General features: G+C 46.2%; 2 protein-coding genes across 2 annotated transcripts in view; both read right to left on the bottom strand.

The window, feature by feature from the left end:
• Nucleotides 1-303: 303 nt before the first annotated feature.
• On the bottom strand, nt 304-3,417 carry spry1 (sprouty homolog 1, antagonist of FGF signaling (Drosophila)). Its single transcript, XM_072435036.1, has 2 exons — nt 3,230-3,417; nt 304-2,168 (listed from the first exon to the last, which is right to left on the bottom strand). Exon 2 carries the CDS (start codon nt 2,111-2,113, stop codon nt 1,112-1,114), a length of 1,002 nt encoding a protein of 333 aa, XP_072291137.1. The 5' UTR covers nt 2,114-2,168; nt 3,230-3,417; the 3' UTR covers nt 304-1,111.
• A 2,417-nt stretch (nt 3,418-5,834) lies between these two features.
• The window catches only part of afg2a (AFG2 AAA ATPase homolog A), a 174,629-nt gene continuing 153,929 nt past the window's right edge, over nt 5,835-26,534 (bottom strand). The window contains exon 17 of the mRNA XM_072435001.1: nt 5,835-6,112. Within this exon, the coding sequence (XP_072291102.1) occupies nt 5,930-6,112 (183 nt within the window). The 3' untranslated portion in view covers nt 5,835-5,929. The remainder of the gene's footprint in view (nt 6,113-26,534) is intronic.

The following is a 26,534-nucleotide window of genomic DNA, read 5'->3' as shown; positions in this document are numbered from 1 at the left end:
ACTACAGTGCATAGTTCTGCGGTGACTCGTTGGCAGCTGAAGTGGGGAGGGGGCCGGACGAGGGGGGGACGAGAGTTACTTCCTGTGAGCGTGGAAATGTAGAGGCTCTGTTGACGGTAGCAGCTTTGGGGCTAATCGCGGCAATGACCTGTATTGTTTGGTTTTCGACGTTAGCCACGAGAACGGCAGCGAAGAGGCGCTCGAAGAATGTAAACAGTCGGGGGGTTTCAAGCTGTTTCTACTGTGAGCAGCAAACTCTTCATCGTGCATCGAAACAGGACCAAATCATGACAGACACAAGGCTATGTTTTCATTAATTAATATATTTTCTGCATTAAAGTTAACATAGTTTTCTTTTGTGCCACCCTTTAATTTTTCAGTAAGTATTTGATATTGTTATATTCAGACATGAGTAAATTTAAGACTGTCTCTTGCAATAAATATCATAAAATAATAGAGCTTCACATAATAAATATTTTTTACAACAACTAAAAAATGTTTTAACAGACATTTTCTCTCTTTTAAAAAAAAATAGCCAGAATTCCTCTTATGGATTTTGAGCATTACAGTTGAACACAAACAGAAAACAAAACCATGGGAGAATGCCAAAGAGTGAAGTTTGTGGAGGAAGAGAAACATATCCAGATGTCGGCCAAATACTATGAGATGGATGTGCTTTGATAAATGAAACACGGAACCACAGAATAAACATGGCAGCCATAATCCAACATACCTGTGCGCTATGAATACCAGGTACAGCTACATAATTGCCCTATAATAGATCGTCCTTCACAGATTTGGTGAGAGGCCGTCACCGCTGGGCACCAGGGCCCAGAAGAGACCGCCTACCTAAAAACGGAAGAAAAATGCTTGATATATAAAAATAGTGTTAATGAGGAACTGATGACAGACATAGAAAGAGTTAAGGCAAACACTGGTCTGTAAAAACATGGTCCTGATCCAGAAAAAAAGAGTGGTTTTTACTCCTTTGCTATAGCTCCGTAGGTTCCACAGTGCAGAGGGAAGGCCGGTGGGAGGTGCTTAAATGTTTGATAAACATTAATTTGTGACTATCATTATTATTGTCTTAGATCCGTGTCACACAGAACCATCAGGAGGGCTTCCCCGGGCAGTGTGGCCAGCTGTCCAGTTTGCAGTAGACAGTGTTAGAGTTCTTGCATCGACAGCCCGGGCGCTGCACCCGGTCGTAGCAGCCCTGACACGCCTTCAGAAGGCCCTTCACCGGAGGGTAGCACAACAAACAGGGGAAGAGTACCGACATTAATCCCATGCACAAGAAGCGCGAGCAGCAGTGGGAGTGGGACAGAGAGCAAGGGTGGTCCGCACAAGAGTCCCCCTCGTCGTCATTGGAGCAGTGGTAGAACAGGCCCTTGACCAAGCACATGCAGGTGCCGTGCTCCAGAGCGCTCTCTGCAGAGCACAGACACTGACCATTACAGGCCAAACACGAGGGCAGAGTCCGAGGGGCCGTGCACTCGTTGCACTTACACTTCCCACAGCGCTCACAGATGAACTGGTGTCCGGCCGCCACAGGAACTAACATGTCCGACTTGCCCTTGGTTGGAGGCTTTAGTGGGGCCTCAAGTGGAGGCTGCTGGAATTTGGGTCCTTGTAAGGGGGCCTTAGGTTTGGGCTGAGTCCGGACGGGCAGTTGCACTCTGTGGGGTATGCTCATGGGGGGCCGACTGGGAGGTGAACAGGCCAGAAGTCCCTGCTCTGAAGAGGCACTGCCCGTGCTCCCTGAGCTGGCAGCGCTTCCTGTGCTGGTGGAGCGGCTGAGGCCCGGGGCCCGAGGCCCCATGCCTCCAGGGTGCCGATGCTCATAGTTGTTGTTGATGAGGATGACCTCGTGAGTCCTCTCCTCCTTGTCCTGCTTGGGCCGGGGGACCGTGCGGGGAGCAGGGGGCCTCCGGCCCACCGAGGGTCCTTCTGTGTACTCATTGCTGGAGCGGATGGCCTTGATTTGGTCCAGAGAGAGAATGGCAGCGTGCTGGAACTCCCGCTCGTAATCCGACCTCTGGCGGCTCTCGAGAGAAGGCTGCTGGATCACCACTAATGAACCACCCGGGCCATGTTGACTTTGGAGCTCCATCTGGGGGTATCACCACTTCCGACATTCACCGTGGACTTGGCATGCATCGGAAAACCTGCAGAGGGGGGCAAGAGCCGGGACAAAGGCAGAGGGACAAGTCAGAGAGAGACTAAACATGGCACAGCTGATACAGAGCGAAGCTGCTGCTGCAGAGGACGTTCTGCTCAACTAGAATCAGACATTTAGAGTCTCCACAAGGACAAGAAGAGACTGCTGCACCTGCTTCATGTCCAGTGTAAGTTTAGCCTCACGTCCTCAGCGTGACAACATGTCACTCTTGATCCCTCTAAGTGACGGACTCCGGAAAAAAACGTTGACGATTAACAAGACTTCTTGTACCTTCCTCCCAATACGCACAATCTAAACTTCACAAGGACCTACAAATGCTTCCCCTGCTCATTTCCATTTGTATGACTAGTTAACATTTAAATGCACTGCGGCGACGAAATGAGGACACGATCCAAAGGAACTAAATGAGCTGCCTCACTTAGTATTCTATTACTGCCCCGAAAGGCTTTGAGGGAAACGGGACAAAAGTGGAGCAGAAGAACTGAGGTCAGAGCGAGTTCCGACCAGATCCAGGCTCAAACCTGCACTTTAAACACAAACTCCACTTTATTTACGCCACAGAAAGATAAGGTTTAGTACGCGCGGTTCTGAAGCTCCAGAACAGTCTTAGATCAAGTGAATAGTCTCTCATGGCAAACCAAGTGCACGTGAGATATTAAGTTTATTTGTTACGCTCTTCAAAAAAAAAAAAAAAACGTTCCAGCGCGTTACGTGACGCGCGCAGCTTTAGACGTCCGCGTTACTCTAGTTTTGGCCCCTTAAAACGTGCCCCGAGGCCCTCCCCGCGGACTGAGGAGGACGCATCTAAACAGACTGCGAAAAACTTATGAATGAAAACAAGGCGCGTGGGGGAGGGGTGTTTGTGCCTGAGGAGCCGCGGACTCACGCACGAAAGACGCGTTATTTTACCCCGACTCACGATGGACCCCGGGCCCCTCATACCGAACCGTGTAAAGCTGCTGAACGGGGAAGTGAACATTTACAGCGTCGCGTTGCACTTTAGGTCGCGGGATAAAGCGGGTGCCGCGGGGTGAGTGTGATACGTACCTATATGCAACCATCCATATAGTGGAATCCATCAAAACAACTGCTCACGAAATTCCATAGAAGCGCAGCGACTGTTATAACATCTTATAACATCACAGCCTGTAAATCCAGTGCGACCAGAGTTTATTCCTGTATTATTCCTTCTGCTGGGACACTTGCGGTAAAGTTCTCTCTCTCGCGCGCGCGTGTGTCTCTGCGTGTCCCGGGACAGCGCCGCGCGTATATCCACGTTTAAATCAAACCAAAGTCTATGAGAGGCGTTCGCGGGGTCACGTCCGGTCCCGGTTCCACGTCGCACACAAACAGCAGATATATATCCAGGGCTTTTTGGTCCCGTGCGCGCTGCTCTGTACCGGGTGCGTCACGGCTTCTGTCTCCGGGTCTCGCGCGCGCTCCGTCCGTCTCCGCGCGCCTCTTGAGCACTGAATGAATGAGACGCGCAGCTCAGTGTTTGCTCCAGAGGCCGCTCCCATTGGCCATTCACCGCACTGAAAAAGGATACATCGCATCCGCTCCTGATTCATTGGGCAGATGTGGAAGGCCGGCCAGAGGGAAGTGTGCACAGTTAAGGTGGACCCGGGACTGGGACGCCCCCCCGCTTCCGCCGCTGAGGGCCCCCAGCCCCCCTCATGAATGTGAAGTGTAACAAAAAACGTTATAAAGCTCGTGACGCAACGCAAATTCTGTGTTTATTCTCTGAGAGTGTCACTTTAAAGTGCTTTTAGTCTGTTTTATACCGCCATAAAACAACAACAACATTATATATAGTTACTGTTATGGTTTTATGCACAGGTTTATACGTTTTCTTCCAAATGCAGTCATAATAAACACAGTCGATGCAACTTTTATAATAATAAATACTTTGTCTGCATGGTTAATAACGTCTCACAAAACTATAGGCCTGTTACAACGGAATAGAAAAACAACTGTTATTCATGCTATTTGCTCATTAAAAGTCTTCTTATCTTAAATCTGTTTATGTCAGAACAATTACGCACAATGAAAAGTATAATAAAGTTAAATATGAAAGCAAATAGTTTAATGTATTCTAAAATGACAAAGAAAACAGTCATTGTTATTATTGATTAAGTTGTAAATCGCGTTTGCAAAGAAGATGAGAGCATGAAATATTGAATTGTGGTACAGCCTACACATAATAGTCTTTAATAATAATACTAATGCGTGTGTAAACTGGAGGCATTGCTATGTGTCCATGAGCTATAAGCAGTATATACTATGATGCGCACTACTAACACTACTGCTACTACTACTACTACTACTACTACTGCGTTACTGTGTATTAAAGTTGAGCTCAGTGCACAGTTGAAGGCTGTAGGGACAGAGACAGTCTTTGGTAATCCGGACTACCTTAACAGCAGAGCAGCCCGCATCAGGGGCCCCTTCCCCCCCGGCCCCGCGGACCCCTCCTCCCCTCTGTTCCTGACTGTCTGCTTTGATTGGTGTCGCGGATGCGCTACATCCGGATCCATGAGAAAAGGAAGTTCAATACAAAGTCAATTTATTCCATTCAAATGTAAAAATCAATAGCTGCGTGACCCCGGTGCCATTCCGGGTCACACATGCCTGAGAAGAGGCGCACAACAGCGGCCTGAGTGCACTTAACAGGGCGAGAAGGGGAAACTCTCCCAAACGCGCTTCTGCGGCCGCACGCGGGGGCCGGCCGGTGGTGGAGTGTCCCGGGGCGACAGATGGCCACCGGGGCCCTCGCGCTGCGGTCGGAAGTGCCTCACCAGGACTGTAATGAACTCATTTTCCATTGGGTGGGACGCACGTGAGGTGGGACGTCCTGCTGCTGTGCGTCCTGCAGTAACGGCTACCCGGCCTGCTCTCCATATGGCGCACCGCGCACGCGACGCACCGCGCACGCGACGCACCGCGCACGCGACGCACCGCGCACGCGACGCACCGCGCACGCGACGCACCGCGCACGCGACGCACCGCGCACTTGTTGAATAATGCTCAATTATACATAAGCTATCAAGTAATATAATAGAAATATCAGATAAAATAAATAAAAACGTCATGTAAGACTGTTGATTTAATGTAGAATGCAACTAAATATAAATCAATTCATAATTTTATCAATACATCGTCACTGTCATTGTCACAATTATAATATATCACAATATATCAAATCATGATCTTTGCTCCAATTTCCAATTTTAGCACTTTCAAATTTTTATGATTTTGAATATGACAGTAATGGTTTGTACTAGAGGCTTGTCAAGGCATTTTAAAAAGGACTTTTCGATTTCTACAATTCTGTTCCACAATAGCACAATAAATACTTTAATGTGAAAAGATTATTGTAATATTGTACCATGAAATTAATATAGTGATAATATAACATTATATTTGTATATTGTCACATCCCTATGTGTAAAGCAGAGTCTGTGTGAAAATAATGCATTTAATACACTGCTTTACAAACTGTTTCCCACTGATAATGTTGTTTCTTTTTCACAGCATCTGCACATGACAAACTTGGTTAACTTCAAGGGATTTATAACCTCAAATATGTATAATATTAGTAACACATGAATTGTCTTTGCTCAAATGAAACACAATGAATCCAAATGTGGAAACTCAAACCGTTTATTCATCATAGACATATTATTAGAAAAGAGACTGAGACACTCCCTGTTGCTCACATGACCGCTGCGTGTGGCGACGGCGTGGTCAGAAGAGGGCCAGACCTCCGCTGTGCCTCTGCTGATATCTGACGTACGATTGGATGAGGGAGTCGGGGATGCGGGGCCTCACGGTGATCAGGGCCTGCTCCAAATGCCTGGCCTGGACGCTCTGGGCTTTGATGTCCTCCTGTAGGGCCAGCAGCGCCGCCTCTCTGCACACGGCCGTTATCTGGGACAGGACACAGACACGCTCAGCTGTCAGCCACTGGCTACTTCACATGGGCCTGTGTGGTCAGCCAATGCTTAAGTGTGACCGTGTGGAGAAAGGGCTATTTATTTATTTCTTCTGTGAAATATAATGTTGATGAATGTGTTCAAGGAAGTACTCTAAAGTCATCTGTACTGAAGTGATAGCACTGCAATACTTCCACTACGGCTACACTGCTACTACTCTCACTAATGTTACCCCTGCTGGCCATTACTGGAATTACAACTGAAAGTACCAGTATGAGTATTCTGATATGGAATAAATACTAATCCTATGTTATTGTCCTCACAGGGAAATGTAAAGCAAAGTCATTGACAAAAGGTTGTTATAAATACAACAGTTAATTAAAAATGTAATCATGGTAAGTCAGTACAACAGTTCATATGTTGGATTTCCCACGTCGTTCCACAGTTATCGATCCATATTTCTTGCAGAATGAGCCGAATCTTAAGATTAAAAAGCAGTTTTGAGATTTTCCACAGAGAAAAAGTTCATGATATGAAAATAAACAGGTTTGTCAGCCAAAAACAAGCAGTTTGTCTTTACATTTCTCTCCATGGGGAAAATGTGTTCATTTGTCACTGCTGAACCAATAAACTGGCCACTGTCCAACTCAAGATGGGCTTTAGACTGCAATATCCAGATATTTGAATAGATCCATGATTGTGCATGTTTAGACCTGCTTATCTAATAAAAAAGGGCTTTTTTTGTTGACTGTAAGAATATTCCACCATAAACTGCTCCGTGTCAGCAGCTCTCAACTTGTGCACTTCCTTTGCACTCTCTAGGCATTTGAAGAATCCAGCCAATGACAACAGCCCACTTCTGTCCCCACGTGTCTTTTTAAGCAAAACTGTGATTATATAATGTAACAAATGTTGCGTAAGAAGACATTCATCTCACCTTAACGTGCTGTAAACTGAACCTTTAAGTTTGTGTTGTATTAAACATAATGAGAAGTGTAGATGCTCAAACTGAGATATTGAAAAATGAAACCAAAATTAAGTTAATTCAATCAAAATGGCAGCACAATATTATGTTATATTTTTTTAGCTGAATTCAACTATGATATTTGTTATTCTTTTTTTCAACATTTAAAACATAAAAAAGCAAAAACAAACAGGGTGAAACTAGAGAGAACAAAATAAGTACAAATAAAAATACCCAGTTTGTCCAACGTCGAGTCCAAATGTGATTTTATTTTCTTCCATGTTCCATAAGTCCTTTATAAGGTCAGTCCTGTGGACATAGTTCCAAATGTCCCAATATGACATTTTTCAACAATATATAGCGGCGAAAGGAGAACGTGATTGTGCAGACTTTCTTTTTTTGTCCTGGTCAAAGTGTTTATGAAGTGTCCCTGATAAACAGAGAGATTTGGTCAAGGGTTACGCAACATGAGTCTCTACTGGCCACACTGCAGCCTGCACTGGCCTTAACTCTCTCTGTCCTCTCTCTGTAATGTAAATAGTTGGGCTCTCTGATAGCATTATGCAACGGGCCCACATGAAAGGGCCGGGTGACCTCCTGCACACACGCCACGGCTCTGAATCACTTCCGAGCGGGCGGCGAAGGCTGATGAAGGCCAGGCCACCTCTCCTCGCTCCCCTCTCTCCCTTTGAGTTCAAGAAAAAAAGAGCGCACTGATAAGGTTAGGCAGGGAGGTTAGTGGGACGCGCTCTGCTGCATGTGGAGCAGGCTGAAAGCAGGGGGGGGCTCACTGCATGTGGAGCAGGCTGTGAGCAGGAGGGGCTCACTGCATGTGCAGCAGGCTGAGAGCAGGGGGGGGGCTCACTGCATGTGCAGCAGGCTGTGAGCAGGAGGGGCTAACTGCATGTGCAGCAGGCTGAGAGCAGGGGGGGGGCTCACTGCATGTGCAGCAGGCTGTGAGCAGGGGGGGGGCTCACTGCATGTGGAGCAGGCTGTGAGCAGGAGGGGATAACTGCATGTGCAGCAGGCTGAGAGCAGGGGGGGGCTCACTGCATGTGCAGCAGGCTGTGAGCAGGGGGGGCTCACTGCATGTGCAGCAGGCTGTGAGCAGGGGGGGGGCTCACTGCATGTGCAGCAGGCTGAGAGCGGGGGGGGGGCTCACTGCATGTGCAGCAGGCTGTGAGCAGGAGGGGATAACTGCATGTGCAGCAGGCTGAGAGCAGGGGGGGGCTCACTGCATGTGCAGCAGGCTGTGAGCAGGGGGGGGCTCACTGCATGTGCAGCAGGCTGAGAGCAGGGGGGGGGCTCACTGCATGTGGAGCAGGCTGAGAGCAGGGGGGCTCACTGCATGTGGAGCAGGCTGAGAGCAGGGGGGGGGCTCACTGCATGTGCAGCAGGCTGAGAGCAGGGGGGCTCACTGCATGTGGAGCAGGCTGAGAGCAGGGGGGGGGCTCACTGCATGTGGAGCAGGCTGTGAGCAGGGGGGGGCTCACTGCATGTGCAGCAGGCTGTGAGCAGGGGGGGGCTCACTGCATGTGGAGCAGGCTGAGAGCAGGGGGGGGGCTCACTGCATGTGGAGCAGGCTGAGAGCAGGGGGGGGCTCACTGGGGGGGGCTCACGGGTGCAGAGCATGAGCAAAGCTATACATTAAGTAGAGTAATTTTGATTGCACTAAAATGACGACAAATTTGATATAGTTTGAATGTTATGACATATTTTTGGAAAAGAAGAAATGTGAATTAAGACAGAGTATGGCACAAAATTGGTCCAAGATATTCCATCAACTGGGATGATTCAGTTGTAGTCGTCTGGACTCAGAAAAACTGGGCTGTTTGAGGAGATGATTTGCAAAAACAGTTTTTTCCCCCTAAGATCTGCAATTCACTCTTTGCGTAGCGTGTTTTCAAAAGCAAAATCCATTCGACTGCAATCCAATTATTATTCCATCCCTTCTTGAGCAAATATCCTCAACTATACTCTTACTTATAATGTGCAGAAGATAATAATACAATTTAAAAAAAGGAAAAATTGTGACAAATTTTCTAAACTGAGATTCCTGTTTTTGATGGTGAAGTTCCAGTGAAGAAAATAAGTATTTGAACCCTCTGCGATTTCCAGATGTTTTCATATTTTTTTTTAGATTCTGTCTCAGTGGAAATGCACCTACGATACAAAAAATAGACCCATCATTTATAAGTGGGACAACTTGCAAAATCGTAAGGTGTTCAAATACTTATTTTCCCCAATGTACATGATATCAAAACAACAATATTTTCTAAATGTTTGATCCTTTTGACTCCATGTAACTGCAGTAAGATTAACCCCACAAATCCCGTCTAACATCAGAAAGACTTGTTAGTCATCCCAAATACTGCACCCCCAAACTACACACGATTTCTACTGACTTTGCCATAAGGTTTGGTGGGTGGTACTTTACTTTATTATTTGACAATATAAAAGTGTAGTTGAGTTTTGTGCATTGCCCTTAAATTGCAGATGGACAGTGACTCGTACAGTTTCCACAAATACTTCTACTTGAGTATATGGTAGTATATGGAGAATATGGTACTCTCACTTTAGTAAAAAGTTTGGCGATCACATCTGCGTCTGATGAAATATTTGGGCCAGTGAGATTTAATGGACGGATGTAAGCGTGAAAGAGAGCGATGAGCAGAGAGAGACATTCAGCAAACTGTCAGAAATGTAGTGCTTTAATTTTCAGGTGATGTAGTCGATTAATCGGTCAATATTATGCACAACAGCAGAAAAGAAAAAGTGTGGAGTGTTTCCTGGAATTTCAGTGATGAGGTCTGATTTTCACTTATGTTGATGCTGTTTTGGAGATTGCATGTTCTCCTCGTGTTACCGTGGGTTCTCTCCGGGTTCTCCGGCTTCCTCCCACCGTCCAAACACATGCATGTGTTAGGTAAAATTGGTGACTCTAAATTGGCCCTAGTGAATGAATGTGAGCGTGAACTGTCTGTAATGTCTATGTCTCTGTGTTGGCCCTGCGACAAGTTGGCCACTGTCCAGGGTGTACCCCGCCTAAGGCCCGAAGTCACTGGGATAGGCTCCAGTCACCCGCGACCCCGAAAGGGAACAAGCGGTAGAAAATGGATGGATGGATGGATGTTTTGAAGTACTTCTTTAAGTACTTAATAGTTTATAGGTGAGATTCTGACCATTTTCAGAACCTTTGCCACTGCCACGCCCCCTTTAGTCCATGAATCCATTCATTTTCAACCTTGAGGGAAGGCCACATGTGCCTGAAAAAATAATCACATTTGAGGTATTTCTCTTATTTATTTAATGTAATGATTTGCCATTTTAGTGTAATAAGCAAACCTAGAAACCAGAAAAGGCACAAAACAACCACTACGGCAAAATCCAAAGGCCCAGACAGTGACGCAGACATTATTTACACCTCTTTGTTAGATTTGATCATGTTTTGGTGGATCTGCCGCAGCATCTTTTCAACAACAAAATAGTGTCCTGCCACTCAAAAAAAAGGGTTAATTTTGGGTCAATCAAAAATGTCTTTAGTCGAATACAATCCTACAGACAATGAACTGTGAGCTTGTTTTAATCCTCGTGTAATTGTATTGTCATTACATGTGATTCTAGCACTTGCACTTTTGATATTGCACTCGCTTGTGTTTTCATGTTGTTATGCGATTGTGTTGTCATGATACTTACATTTCACACTCAATTCCAATACTATGTTATATAATTGATTCTCGATACCAAAACCACAATGACTTGATGATGATTCAAGATCAAGACTTCATTAAGCCTTGTGATCATATTCTAATTCTGATAAAGTTAAACTAGAAACAGTTCAGGAAAGGCACATTTTGTCCTATTCATGCTATTTAAAAAAAATACTTGTTCAAATGAGTATCTAGTTTTGATACCAGTTTTACCATTGATTCATTTCCGTTTTTCTGACTTTTAACAACCCAATTATGCAATGACAATTACATTCTACTGGCACTCGTTTGTAAAATCTGTGTAAAAAAAAATAATAATAATAACTTTCTCCATAATTGTTCATGCTGCTGCAGTAGCAGCAGCAGCAGCAGCAGCAGCACCAGCACCAGCAGCAGCAGCAGCAGCACCAGCAGCAGCAGCAGCAGCAGCAGCGTGTGTGTTTGTGTGAGTGTGTATGATGTGTGTGTGTGAGTGAGTGTGTGTGTGTGTGTGAGTGATGTGTGTGTGTGTGTGAGTGTCTGTGTGATGTGTGTGTGTGAGTGTGTTGTGTGTGTGTGTGATGTGTGTGTGTGTGTGTGTCTGTGTGATGTGTGTGTGTGTGTGATGTGTGTGTCTGTGTGATGTGTGTGTGTGTGTGAGTGTGTGTGTGTGTGTGTGTGTGTGTGATGTGTGTGTGAGTGTCTGTGTGATGTGTGTGTGTGTTGTGTGATGTGTGTGTGTGTGATGTGTGTGTGTGTGTGTGTCTGTGTGATGTGTGTGTGTGTGTGATGTGTGTGTCTGTGTGATGTGTGTGTGAGTGTGTGTGTGAGTGTGTGTGTGTGTGTGTGTGTGTGATGTGTGTGAGTGATGTGTGTGAGTGTGTTGTGTGTGTGTGATGTGTGTGTGTGTGTGAGTGTCTGTGTGATGTGTGTGTGTGAGTGTGTTGTGTGATGTGTGTGTGTGTGATGTGTGTGTGTGAGTGTGTGTGTGTGTGTGAGTGATGTGTGTGTGTGTGTGAGTGTCTGTGTGATGTGTGTGTGTGAGTGTGTTGTGTGATGTGTGTGTGTGTGATGTGTGTGTGTGTGTGTGTGTCTGTGTGATGTGTGTGTGTGTGTGATGTGTGTGTCTGTGTGATGTGTGTGTGTGTGTGAGTGTGTGTGTGAGTGTGTGTGTGTGTGTGTGTGTGTCTGTGTGTGAGTGATGTGTGTGAGTGTGTTGTGTTTGTGTGATGTGTGTGTGTGTGTGTGTGTGTGTGTGAGTGTGTGTGTGAGTGTGTGTGTGTGTGTGTGAGTGTGTTGTGTTTGTGTGATGTGTGTGTCTGTGTGATGTGTGTGTGTGAGTGTGTGTGATGTGTGTGTCTGTGTGTGTGTGAGTGTGTTGTGTGTGTGTGTGTGTGTGTGTGTGTGAGAGTGTGTGTGTGTGTGTGAGTGTGTGTGTGTGTGATGTGTGTGTCTGTGTGATGTGTGTGAGTGTGTGTGTGTGTGTGAGTGTGTGTGATGTGTGTGTGTGTGTGTGAGTGTGTGTGATGTGTGTGTCTGTGTGATGTGTGTGTGTGTGTGTGTGTGTGTGAGTGTGTGTGTGTGTGTGAGTGTGTGATGTGTGTGTCTGTGTGATGTGTGTGTGTGTGTGTGAGTGTGTGTGTGAGTGTGTGTGATGTGTGTGTGTGTGTGTGAGTGTGTTGTGTGTGTGTGTGTGTGTTGTGTGTGTGTGTGTGTGTGTGTGTGCTCTGGCAGGGCTCATGTGCAGGGTGCAGGGTGCAGACAGGTGCTCCACAGATGTCAGGATGTGGCCCCTCCCCCCGGGTAAACACGGTGGAGCCGGGTTAATTTTGGATGAGCCGTCGCCATCGCTCAAGTGGTTGGTTGCTGTCAGTAATAATGAGGGAACAATGAGGCCATGGAGCGTTCTGCTGTTTACAGCCTGAACCGGGTCAAACACTGAGGAGACGCACCACATGTGGAACAATGTGATTTAGGGCCGTTTCCAGGCAACAGCCCTAAACAGGAACAGACGCCACAATCAAGACTGTAATTCTGTATTTACATTCATGATACGCTCAGCATGTTCATGAGTCCAGGTCCTAATAATGATTTGGTTGTTTACTTCCGAAACACCTCTTCACGAAGGCGGTTTATGGAGGGCGGTTTATACGTAATGAGAGAAATGGGAATTAGAGTGAGCGCGGCTGTAATTGGCTGTTTAAAATGAATGTAAACATGTTTTGTCCGATTATGGAGTTTTCCTGACGCAGAACCTGCACTTTGCAATTTGTGGTTTGGAGCTGTTGGTGTTCTGGTGCAGGCGTGAGCGATTATAATCAGATCAAGTCATGTAAAAGAGATAAATATTATGATTCTTAAAACACACACAATTGTAGTGGTTATTCACCCCAGCAGCAGTGAAGGAGGCTCAGATGTATTGTTGTTGACATCGGCGAGCAACATATAGACAAAGCAATAGTTTTCCTTGGTCTTAGCGGTATTAGCATTAGCATTAGCATTAGCATTCGTGGCCTCACTGCTTGACAGGATCACGGTTAGTATGCAATGAGTTTTATATGTTATATGTTGATTCATTGCTATAATTTGCAGCAAATGGGCATAATGTATTTGTAATAAAACTGATCTTAACAAAAAAAAAGATTTTCATATGTTTGAGGAGGATTCTAAGTATCTTTTGGCCATCTCTAAGAAAAATCTCCTCATCAGATGCTGCTAAGAAGACATGCCTGTGGTCATAATGAAAAGGACGAAAGACATCAAACAAAAACAGCCCTTTTCTGGACTGCTGAAGGCAAAAGTGCGGACGCTGCAGGATCACCTGAAGACGGACAACATAAGCAGAGATGAAGGAACAAAATTCAACATGTCACATTGTCTAGAACAAGACTAAGCACAGACGGGGATGGAAAGACTTGGATGTAACGAGCAGTAAGTAAATCAAGAAACTGGAACAGTTTCTTGATTTAAACAGTGGCAAAATTAAGTCATCAATTTCGCCACTGAATACGTCATAATACTTTACTGCGTGTTGTGGCACAGGTGGTACTCGGTGTTCTGGAAGAAAATGACCCCTTTGTTGTTGGAATTGACTCCAAAAACAGTCGTGCACATTAGTTTAGGAACCGCTCCGAGGAGGCAATCCACAAACCTGCGCAGACGTCCAGAACACCAGCCGCAGAGCAACACACGGCCAGTTTGTGAATGCATTCCTACATCAGAGCCAAAAGCATCTCCAACGCTTCACTCTGAACGCTTCTCTTTTCTATCAAACACCTCTCTACCAAAGCGGGCCTCTGGTCATGTTCTAGAGGAAGCTGAAGCTGGAAAAGGCCGGTCTGCTGACTCCTGCAGATGAATAATAAGACCCCTTTTTTTTTTTTTTTTTTTTTTTTTTAATCTACAGCGATGCAGACTTTATTTTTCATTGGCTTCATAAATAATGTCAGCGATCACTTAAAAATATGAGGCTGGTGCACTGCAGAGGGCGGCTCCTGACGGTGGAGCGGGGCCAGACGCGGAGGAGAGCGGAGCATTGGCATCGGAAACGGTCATCATCAAAAGTCTTTCAGTTAAAGGGGAGTAACTCATGTTCTGATGACCAGGCAGAAATGTATGGTGGACGGGGCGGGGATGATATGGAAGTCGAGGTGAGAGATTCATGTTGAAAAGTTTAGAATCTCTTGCAGTGTAAACCTTTTAAGGGCGTGATGTGTGTGACGTGATTTACATTTCTGGAGTTGTGGTGAAATTTATGGTCCATTGGCTGTTTGTGCCAGGGGATTTACAGGCACGTTTTAGCACATTTCTGATGATGGATTGCCATAATATTAACTAAGATTCTTTAGATCTTTTGTCCTTTAGTTCTTCGGTCAATGGTGTCTTGGTCAACCAATTTTTGATTTAGTCCATGTATTATTTAAAGCCCTCACTTTAGCCAAAACTAAGGCATAATCAATAGCATATATATATTTTTTGATTTAAAAAGCGCGTCTTTACAGCGAGTGGCCTGGCATCGCCACACACATGACTCGTACCTTCTGCTTGTTTCCATGGAAATGTAGTTGCTTTGGCAGTGATCTCCATGGAGAATGTTCAACTATTGTCTTAACTTTCTTTTTCCTGGGAATGGTGCAGGCGACTGTCCAGCTCCAGAAAGTGACACACTGCTGCTTTAACCACAGGTAATGTGTGGATAACGCATGGAGTGAGTTTAATTGGCCTTTTCATGTATGGATCTGCTGTTTACTAGTACTTCTTTGAGTATATATATATATATATATATATATATATATAATACACTGGGCTGGGAATCTCAGTGTCCTCACGATATGATGCGAGACGTGTTACACAAAGCGATAATACGATATTGTTAAACCTCGAATTGCACAAACTGAAATGGAAATGCACCAATTTTATTAAGCAAAACAGTGAATGTGTCAAATCTTTTACATGCAGTAAACATATTTCCTTTCTCTAAACATGTAGTCAGTGCCACGTCCCTTTTAAGTAAAATAAATACATAATTTCCTTAAGTTTGGTGGATGTTTGGTCCTCTAAATTGTATAAAACAGAAAATACTCTATTGCACAGCTTTGGTTTGACGGCATTTAGCACTGATACTGATTAAAAGTCACATATTATGCTAAATTTAGTGACTTTATTCTCTTCAAAAACACGACAGGAATTGTGTGTTTTGTTTCATTAGAACATGTAAATAATGCTGTAACACATGTGCTAATCCATGACTCCTCCATGTTTTTAAAGTCCGTTCACCAGACTCATACTGATCATTGTAGTCTAAATGCCTTCACAATGCACAGGGCTTTTATAGAACTTTTATAACAGTAAAAGTACTAATAGCATTTTAATTCTTGCAATTTGAAAATGTGTTTAATTAAGTGGAATTTTTTGCAAAAATCTTACATTTCTTACCAGGTTTTTCCACACTATTTACATAAAAAAACACTCTAATCCTGCATCTGTGGCAGTCGAGCGTCTCGGCCGTAACATCCAGTAATCTTACTCACGTTGTTTACATGAAAGTCTGTTAATGTGCATTTTTATCTGCTTATGCATCTTAACGAACCACCAACAAGTGCGTCAGTGTCATGGCATCTAACGGGACCCAGAAACAACAAAGGAGCGCACTTCAGTGATGTGGAGGTTTATAGGTGCTTTTATGGGGCTGAAGGTGCAGACACTGTTCCTCGTGGAGCCGATGTTAAGTGGCCAGTGACACAGCTTTTTTTAAGACAATAGGATGGAAAAAATGGCTTCATCTGTGAATGTTGCCTGGTTTTGTTGTAGGGCCTGGACAGAAAACAAGTCATTTATTTTGCGATGGGATTTACAGTGATATGAAAGCGCTGACAAAAAAATTGACTGAGGTTGAGAATGTGGGTGAACAACATTAGGTGGTGCATTTTTGACAAGTACAATAGAGATTAGGAATGTACAGATAAAATGGAATCCGTTTTAATTTTTTTAAACTTTCTATTAACTCCTGTTGCCGCAAAACATCACAGAACCGTTTTACTTTAGCAACACTATTTTTATAGTGACTTGAAGACTGAATAATCCTGACATATTTGGATCAAAGCCAAAGTATCAAAACCATAAAAGGTGGATTGGTGCAGCTTTAAATCCTAAAACAACATCATATTCCCAGAGAGCAGCAGCATGATATATTCACATGAGTAAGGCTGGAAATAACGATTATTTTAGTCCGCGAATTTTTTCTTTCAATAAGTCGACTTTGAAATTGTAATTGTATTTTGAGACTTTCTAAACACAAACGACCAAATAAAGATGCCACTGTCTTTGTGTTTTAGAGTCTGTATTATCCAGGAAACAGTCAAAAAACGACTACAATTATTCTTTTCTTAAATATAATCCAGTTACAATGAGTCGATGAATTGTTGCAGCCTTTTTGGTTTGCTTTTTGTAAATAAAACTCTAAACACTTTTACTTCTGACCTCCTGTTGTGATGGACGGTTCCGGTTTAGCAGGAATACAGCTCATTTCAAAGGTGAAAAGGATAAAAGTTTTGCCGTTGCACAAAGTAAATTGATTTGTGTAAAATGTTCAACGTTCATGTGCACAAACAAGTCAACCACGCCCCTTCCTCTGGTGGAGAGCTCAACCATAAAGACAATCATACAAGTGGAATGCTAATGGTGGAACCTGTGACATCAGAATAATCAACGCTTTTCAGTTATTTCACAATCTATCCAGATCTCTATTCACTCATATTACACAAGTTAGGAATCCACTGCAGCGCGACACAGTCCAGAGCTCTGCAGAAGAATCACTCAAATGATGGAAAAGTGCTTCAGCAAATATTTCCTGTAATGAGAGTCCTGGCAGTTCTCTGAGCGTGAGTGGCATCAGCCTGAGCAGGGCCTCCTCCCCCCCCCCCCTCCTCCTCCCTCCCCCCTCCTCCTCCTCCCTCCTCCTGCCCCCCCTCCTCCTCCTCCTCTTCTTGCTCCTCCCTCCTCCTCCTCTTCCTCCTGGAAAACTGATAGATCCTGAATTAGAGCCTCACCACATCCTTGTTTCCACATATTCCTCTAATGACAAGTTCCCCAGTGGTTTGCTCCAACACCTCGAGCCCGCGCTCTCATGCAAACTCACAATCAAACACAGAAAGAAACAAACAAACAAACACAAATAAACTCACAAACAAACACAGGCCAGTGGAGCGGCATTTAGGTGGGATCGCTGTGATTTATGTGGAAGCAGCGCTGGTCAACAAACATGAGGATGTGAATGAACCATGTGACACAGCCCCAAGAACACTACAGCCCCAAGAACACTACAGCCCCAAGAACACTACAGCCCCAAGAACACTACAGCCCCAAGAACACTACAGCCCCAAGAACACTACAGCCCCAAGAACGCTACAGCCCCAAGAACGCTACAGCCCCAAGAACGCTACAGCCCCAAGAACGCTATAGCCCCAAGAACGCTATAGCCCTAAGAACACTACAGCCCCAAGAACACTACAGCCCCAAGAACACTACAGCCCCAAGAACACTACAGCCCCAAGAACGCTATAGCCCCAAGAACGCTATAGCCCCAAGAACACTACAGCCCCAAGAACGCTATAGCCCTAAAAACACTACAGCCCTAAAAACACTACAGCCCCAAGAACACTACAGCCCCAAGAACACTACAGCCCCAAGAACACTACAGCCCCAAGAACACTCCAGCCCCAAGAACGCTATAGCCCCAAGAACACTACAGCCCCAAGAACACTCCAGCCCCAAGAACGCTATAGCCCCAAGAACGCTATAGCCCTAAAAACACTACAGCCCTAAAAACACTACAGCCCCAAGAACGCTATAGCCCCAAGAACGCTATAGCCCTAAAAACACTACAGCCCCAAGAACACTAAAGCCCCAAGAACACTACAGCCCCAAGAACGCTATAGCCCCAAGAACACTACAGCCCCAAGAACACTACAGCCCCAAGAACACTACAGCCCCAAGAACACTCCAGCCCCAAGAACGCTATAGCCCCAAGAACACTACAGCCCCAAGAACACTCCAGCCCCAAGAACGCTATAGCCCCAAGAACACTACAGCCCCAAGAACGCTATAGCCCCAAGAACGCTATAGCCCTAAAAACACTACAGCCCTAAAAACACTACAGCCCCAAGAACGCTATAGCCCCAAGAACGCTATAGCCCTAAAAACACTACAGCCCCAAGAACACTACAGCCCCAAGAACACTACAGCCCCAAGAACGCTATAGCCCCAAGAACACTACAGCCCCAAGAACACTACAGCCCCAAGAACACTACAGCCCAGAGAATGCTACAGCCCCAAGAACACTACAGCCCCGAGAACGCTACAGCCCCAAGAACGCTACAGCCCAGAGAATGCTACAGCCCCAAGAACGCTACAGCCCCGAGAACGCTACAGCCCAGAGAACGCTACAGCCCCGAGAACGCTACAGCCCCGAGAACGCTACAGCCCCGAGAACGCTACAGCCCAGAGAACACTACAGCCCCAAGAACGCTACAGCCCCAAGAACGCTACAGCCCCAAGAACGCTACAGCCCAGAGAACACTACAGCCCAGAGAACGCTACAGCCCCAAGACAGGAAAGCTCGTGCAGCCCTGCGAAGCACAGAGCCAAAACTTACTAGTTTATGATTTTAGTGAATTGTCAGTGACAGCATGTGGTTTTAACAGTGATCAGATGAAAACATGTGATTGTGTTTTCTGTTAAACTGATATATTTAAAAGTGTTGTTTATATTTGTTGCTAATATGACAAAAAAAGAAAGAAAATGGAGAAATAATATGATTTTTTTTTGTCTATAGGAACACTAATATTAAAACTGACTATGGTAAAATGTTAAACCCAAACCTATAGCAGTGTTGTGCAATGTTTACATCACATTTACAGAAATTATATACAAACTGCCATGACTATATATTTACTGGCAATTCCACGTTCTTTAATTTCTTTAAGAACGCCCCAAAATCCCACAAAGAGAGAGAGAGAATTGTAATATGAATGTTATTTTTACGGTAAAAACACAAATAATTGCTTTTATACGGATCTGTCTAACGTTTACCACAAAATTCACTTCTAGAAGATTCCAGCCTAAATTCTTTAACAAACTTGACAAGGAAAACAACCTTTGTATAGAATGTGCAAAGGCCAATAAAAAAAACAACACAAAGCCAATATGAAACAATACTACTAATTTGCCGTGTACATTCTGACGAGCAACCGCATGAATTAAAACATTATTTCATTGTATTCATCATAAACTCCCTCCTTCAGCGTCCGGCCGACCCTCGCGGCAGAATCCCGGAGTTTGGCATTGGCGTGTTCTTATGTGGTGCAGAAGTGGGTCAGCCTGGGCACATGCAGCACTCGTGTGGGCGACTCACCCTCACTCACCCCCTAGCCCCTCCCCCCTCTTCCCTTCAGGGTGCCACAACAGGCCGCGCACGTACAAGAGCTGCCTTTATGCTCCACCGGCCGCCGCTGCCTTCCTCGGCCTGTGCGCCACGCTGCTTTGGGTGCACATAACTCCATATATCAAACTACACGCTTTGCACTGTTCTGGTGGTGATCTACTGCAGCGGGCCCCGGAGCGCCTGTGGGGTCCTGTTGTCCTTGTAAGATAAGACAATGCCGCACTTTAATGAGCCCAGAAAGCACATTACGACGTATAGGAGCCAACGGTAACCAGATCTGAGCCAGGAATATAGGGTTTGGAGGAGCGACGTGGTGGTCAAGTCAACACAGATTGTGGGACTGTATATAAAGAGTGTTAAATGTTATGAGCGGGACAAAAGGATGACCTAAATAGAAACTGCGATCGAGATTAAACGCTGGGGGAGCGGGAGAAAATGAACATAATTAGTATGTAATAGAATAGGCAACACAACTTTATAGAATGGGAAACGCAACTTTTGCCCTCTTTTAACACCTTTCTTGGCAAAGTTTGTGTATTTTAAGCAAATTAATTCAAGTAAAATCACAATTCAGTCTTAATGGAGGTCGTTGCCATGGCGATACCTTGAAAAAGTAAACGGATTGTTCTGTAGATGTTAAAATACAACAGGCGGCGCTAGCATGGCGGTAGCATTTAGCCTGCAGCTACAGTTAGCAGTCTTATGTATTTAGTGTAAAAAGATTTGGGCAGTTGAACTAGCTTTTTCATTTGGGTCTTTGTGTCTGCATTTGGTCCAATATTATATCCAAAAGTCTGTTTTTCCTCCTGTAGCTGTTTAACACTGGGTGATCGAGCAGCTCTTCTAGATAATAATGAATGAATTGTTTCCCCAGAGTTCCTGTAGAGGGCATTTTCCTCGACTCACACTATATAATTGCATATTAAACTAGAAAAAGTCTCAAGAGCTCTTACGTCTGGAGACCCAACCAATGCCAAGTGATTCTATTGAGCATCTTTTGATAGTGTCCGTATTGAGTCTGTGGTATTAGGACCATCGCGTCATGTCAATGGTATGTCAATGTCAGCGTTGTGAGCTATAGGCTAAAAGGCTCCATTACATGTGCTGTTGAAAATAATAGTCAGCGTGTCAGAGGAGTGCAACGAGAGCAAACGTGACTTCATCTTCAACATGAAACGGAATCAATAGTTATGTATATGGAGTACATTACACGAGTATTTGCAGTGTACGTGGACAAAACGTGTTTATACCGTATACTTTTGGCACTGTACGTGTCCCAAGGTGAGAGATGTGGCAGAATATTGTATCGCAAATGTAAAAATATAGTTTATTTGTGAAGGAAATGCTAAGAATTATATGATTGTTTACTGTTTTGTTGATTTGAAACGAACCGTTACAGATACAGAATTATTTTGTGCATCTAGAAGTGTTCAACCAATCCAGTCTAGTACTTTGAAAATCTTGGTATAATGACACATACGACCAAATGCTTTGACATAACTTTACTTTTTTGGAGATTTTGGCCTGAAATCATGTTATTTCTCCCTGATTTCAAATGATTGACAGGTGGATTAACCAATCAGAGAAACTCTTGGTCTGTGTCTAAACAAATACGGCGACTTATGTGTAAAAAAGAGAATAAATGACACGTAGGACTGAGAAACAAAGTGGATTTCTGAAGAATCAATGAGCGAAGCACTAAACTTTATAAAAATGAAGAAAGAAAATCAATATATTTTGTTCTGAATATTACAAGAATACTCGAGGGGAGACGTCTTCTGCATTTGAGAAACACATACTACAAATAATTATGTTGCTGTGGTTAAACCGGCCCAAGTTGTAGTAGGGACTGACCGCTCAGGCAAGTGTTTGTGTGCAACTGGTGAAGTAAATGTCTCTTCATAAACGAGTCATAAACGAGTGTATCTGTCATTTCTTCCACCCTATAACAGCAACAAGGATCGAATGGGCAAATGTTCGCCAATATACTGGAGGGAAACTGGTTCAAACCTCACAAACATTAGGACAAAACACCTCCTACATTCACTACTCCAGTCACAAATCCCAACTGGTTCACTGTGGTCATTGGAATATGCAGGTCTAATGCTGCAGATGTGTACAGCCTGTTCAGTGCAGCAGCAGCAGCAGCAGCAGCAGCAGCAGCAGCAGCAGCAGCAGCAGCAGCAGCAGCAGCAGCACCAGAAGCAGCACCAGAAGCAGCACCAGAAGCAGCAGCAGCAGCACCAGTAGCAGCAGCAGCAGCACCAGCAGCACCAGCAGCAGCAGCAGCACCAGAAGCAGCAGCACCAGCAGCACCAGCAGCAGCACCAGCAGCAGCAGCAGCAGCAGCAGTAGCACCAGCAGCAGCACCAGAAGCAGCAGCACCAGCAGCAGCAGCAGCAGCACCAGTAGCACCAGCAGCAGCACCAGCAGCAGTAGCAGCAGCAGCAGCAGCACCAGCAGCAGCAGCAGCAGCAGCAGCAGCAGCAGCAGCAGCAGCAGCACCAGCAGCAGCAGCAGCACCAGTAGCACCAGCAGCAGCACCAGTAGCACCAGCAGCAGCACCAGCAGCAGTAGCAGCAGCAGCAGCAGCACCAGCAGCAGCAGCAGCAGCAGCAGCAACAGCAGCAGCAGCAGCAGCACCAGCAGCAGCAGCAGCACCAGTAGCACCAGCAGCAGCACCAGTAGCACCAGCAGCAGCACCAGCAGCAGTAGCAGCAGCAGCAGCAGCAGCAGCAGCAGCAGCAGCACCAGCAGCAGTAGCAGCAGCAGCACCAGCAGCAGCAGCAGCAGCAGCAGCAGCAGCAGCAGCAGCAGCAGCAGCAGCAGCAGCAGTAGCACCAGCAGCAGCACCAGCAGCAGTAGCACCAGCACCAGCACCAGCAGCAGCAGCAGCAGCAGCAGCACTGTACTTTGCTTCCTCCACACAGACGTGTATCAGACGCTCCTTAATGCAGGACTTGTTGGAGCGGCTCAGCGTGTGTGCCGGCCTTGTGTCTACAGCCTGCTCCAGTCCAAGCTGTCTCCCTCCTCCCACTGCACAAACGGACACATTTACCTGCAAAGTACACAATGAGCGCACACAGGCGGAGCAGGGCACTAGCATGTGTAAGGTACAGCTAGACACACACAGACTGTACACGGGGCGGGGCTGACATACCTGCAACCAGCTTCAGCACACCTGAGATTTTCATATCATTTTAGTGTGGTATAAATGTTTGGTTACTAAATGTCATGGCGTTATGTATGTTACACGGTGTCCAGATGTTTATTGCTTTAATATGTTTTACAGTCATAGTGAATTGAAGATGGTAATATAGAAAGAGAGGAACTGCAGAAAGAGCAGTGCTGCTGTGGTTTAGATTCAAGCCGCACTGTCTTTGACCCACTTCTACAGTAAATGTGACTGTTGTGATGCTTTTGAAAACTCCACTGCATTTGACTAGAAAAGTATGAGCCCTACAGCAAGGATGAAGGGTTCACTTTTTGTCTTTTTAAAGCAAATTTTGCCCTGTAGGCTTTATTGGACAGGATAGCGGAGCGTGAAACAAGGACGAGACTTGGGAAGGACATGCAGCACATTACCAGTGTCCACCGAGCGGCGAAACAAGCAGTTCAATAATGATGCAGCTTGTGATCCACGTATTATCAGGAGATGGATAATATGGACACTGCGTGTACAGTAGACCAGCCTCAGGCACAGTCAGAATCTAGTGTTTTGGTGCAGTTATAAAGCTCGCACTTTCTGATTTGTCTTAATGGTTATTTTTGAATAACATTTTTATTTGGTTTGTTAATGTGTAGAAACTGGGACTTGGACTTGGGACGCAAATAATTTTCAGTTAAAGACTATTAAAGTTAAAGTTAAAGACATTTCTGGCTCATTTGAGGGGAAAAATGTAAAAGTGCGTTGGGCTCGGAAAGTGATGTCATCCCCCTGGAGATAAGTCACACTGAGGTGGAACAGAGAAGCAGAGAAATCCTTTTGGACAGCTGACGTGTGGCGTCGGAGATGAGATTGGCTCGGAAACCAGCGCTTATGTAAATGGAAACCTCACGCAGCACGGCCACCATCCCCTTCTAACGCAGTCCCATTTTCAGAGAGGAAATGAAATAATAGGTGAATTAAGCCACATCGGGGGCTCCAGCTCTGCGCCGACTGAGACGCTTCATCCAGAGAGACAGCGCGGAGGAAGTGTCTGCAGTGACAGAGCCGAGCCAAAAGAAACAAGGCCTGACCACAGCGCCATGTGAAAGCTATTTACAATGACACCAGCAGACAGTGCGGTCATGAGCAAGTGGAGCATCTACCAATACTGCCATAGTCCCATTATAACTGGAGAACAGTACCATTAAGAAGTGGCAAAATCTTATAATTGGCCTTTTACACAAATAACCACACTGAAATATCATCTTTTTTCCCATTTCCGCTTCTTTCTATTCAAGTCTTACACAATGAACCAGTTGCAGAAATCAACTGTTGTGTACGATCCGTCACACATTCATATAATTAGTTTAACTTATTAAATCACGTTTGTCCGGCTTGACTTGAGTATGATTTCCTGTGCGCATGTTCGCCCCGGGGCGCATGTGTAAAAGGAGAATATCTCCCCGTGGTCCGTATTGTTTCAGCTGCTCCATATGAGCAGGGAAAGCAGATGTGATCACACTTATATCATCACGGCCTCTGGATTCTTTAGGCTGACACACACGCACGCGCACACACACACACACACACACACACACACACACAAACGCAAGCACGCACAGGGACGCACGCACACACACACAAACGCACGCACACACAAACGCACACACAAACGCACGCACACACAAACGCACGAACACACAAATGCACGAACACACAAACGCACGCACGCACACACAAACGCACACACACACAAACGCACGCACGCACACACAAACGCACGCACGCACACACAAACGCACGCACGAACACACAAACGCACGCACACACACACAAACGCACGCACACACAAACGCACACACAAACGCACGCACGCACACACAAACGCACGAACACACAAATGCACGAACACACAAACGCACGCACGCACACACAAACGCACACACACACAAACGCACGCACGCACACACAAACGCACGCACACACAAACGCACGCACACACAAACGCACGCACGAACACACAAACGCACGCAGGCACACACAAACGCACGCACACACACAAACGCACGCACACACAAACGCACGCACACACACAAACGCACGCACACACAAACGCACGCACGAACACACAAACGCACGCACGCACACACAAACGCACGCACGAACACACAAACGCACGCACAAACACACAAACGCACGCACGCACACACAAACGCACGCACGAACACACAAACGCACGCACGCACACACAAACGCACGCACACACACAAACGCACGCACACACAAACGCACGCACACACACAAACGCACGCACGAACACACAAACGCACGCACGAACGCACACACAAACGCACGCACACACAAACACACGCACAAACACACAAACGCACGCACACACAAACGCACGCACGAACACACAAACGCACGCACAAACAAACAGGCACGCACACACAAACGCACGCACGAACACACAAACGCACGCACGCACACACAAACGCACACACAAACGCACGCACAAACGCACGCACACACAAACGCACGCACACACACACAAACGCACGCACACACAGACGCACGCACGAACGCACAAACGCACGCACGCACACACAAACGCACGCACGCACACACAAACGCACGCACGAACACACAAACGCACGCACACACAAACGCACGCACACAAACGCACACACACACACCCGCACACACAGGCACGCACGCACACACACACACACGCACGCACACACACACAAACAGGCACGCACGCACGCACACACAAACAGGCACACACAGGCACGCACACACACACAGGCACGCACACACGCGCACACACAGGCACACACAGGCACGCACACACACACAGGCACGCACACACGCGCACACACAGGCACACACAGGCACGCACACACACACAGGCACACACAGGCACGCACACACACACAGGCACGCACACACGCGCACACACAGGCACGCACACACACACAAACGCACGCACACACAAACGCACGCACAAACGCACGCACGCACACACAAACGCACGCACGAACACACAAACGCACGCACGCACACACAAACGCACGCACACACACAAACGCACGCACACACAAACGCACGCACACACACAAACGCACGCACGAACACACAAACGCACGCACGCACACACAAACGCACGCACACACAAACACACGCACAAACACACAAACGCACGCACACACAAACGCACGCACGAACACACAAACGCACGCACAAACAAACAGGCACGCACACACAAACGCACGCACGAACACACAAACGCACGCACGCACACACAAACGCACACACAAACGCACGCACACACAAACGCACGCACACACAAACGCACGCACACACACACAAACGCACGCACGCACACACAAACGCACGCACACACACACAAACGCACGCACACACAGACGCACGCACGAACGCACGCACGCACACACAAACGCACGCACGAACACACAAACGCACGCACACACAAGCGCACGCACGAACACACAAACGCACGCACACACAAACGCACGCACACAAACGCACGCACACACAGGCACGCACGCACACACACACACGCACGCACACACACACAAACAGGCACGCACGCACGCACACACAAACAGGCACGCACACACACGCACGCACACACAAACAGGCACACACAGG

This window comes from Eucyclogobius newberryi, unplaced genomic scaffold (assembly GCF_026437365.1).
Source record: "Eucyclogobius newberryi isolate DKJ021-1_F unplaced genomic scaffold, fEucNew1.0.hap1 SCAF_11, whole genome shotgun sequence".
Classification (NCBI taxonomy): Eukaryota; Metazoa; Chordata; class Actinopteri; order Gobiiformes; family Gobiidae; genus Eucyclogobius; species Eucyclogobius newberryi.
This window is presented reverse-complemented; position numbering and strand designations above follow the sequence as displayed.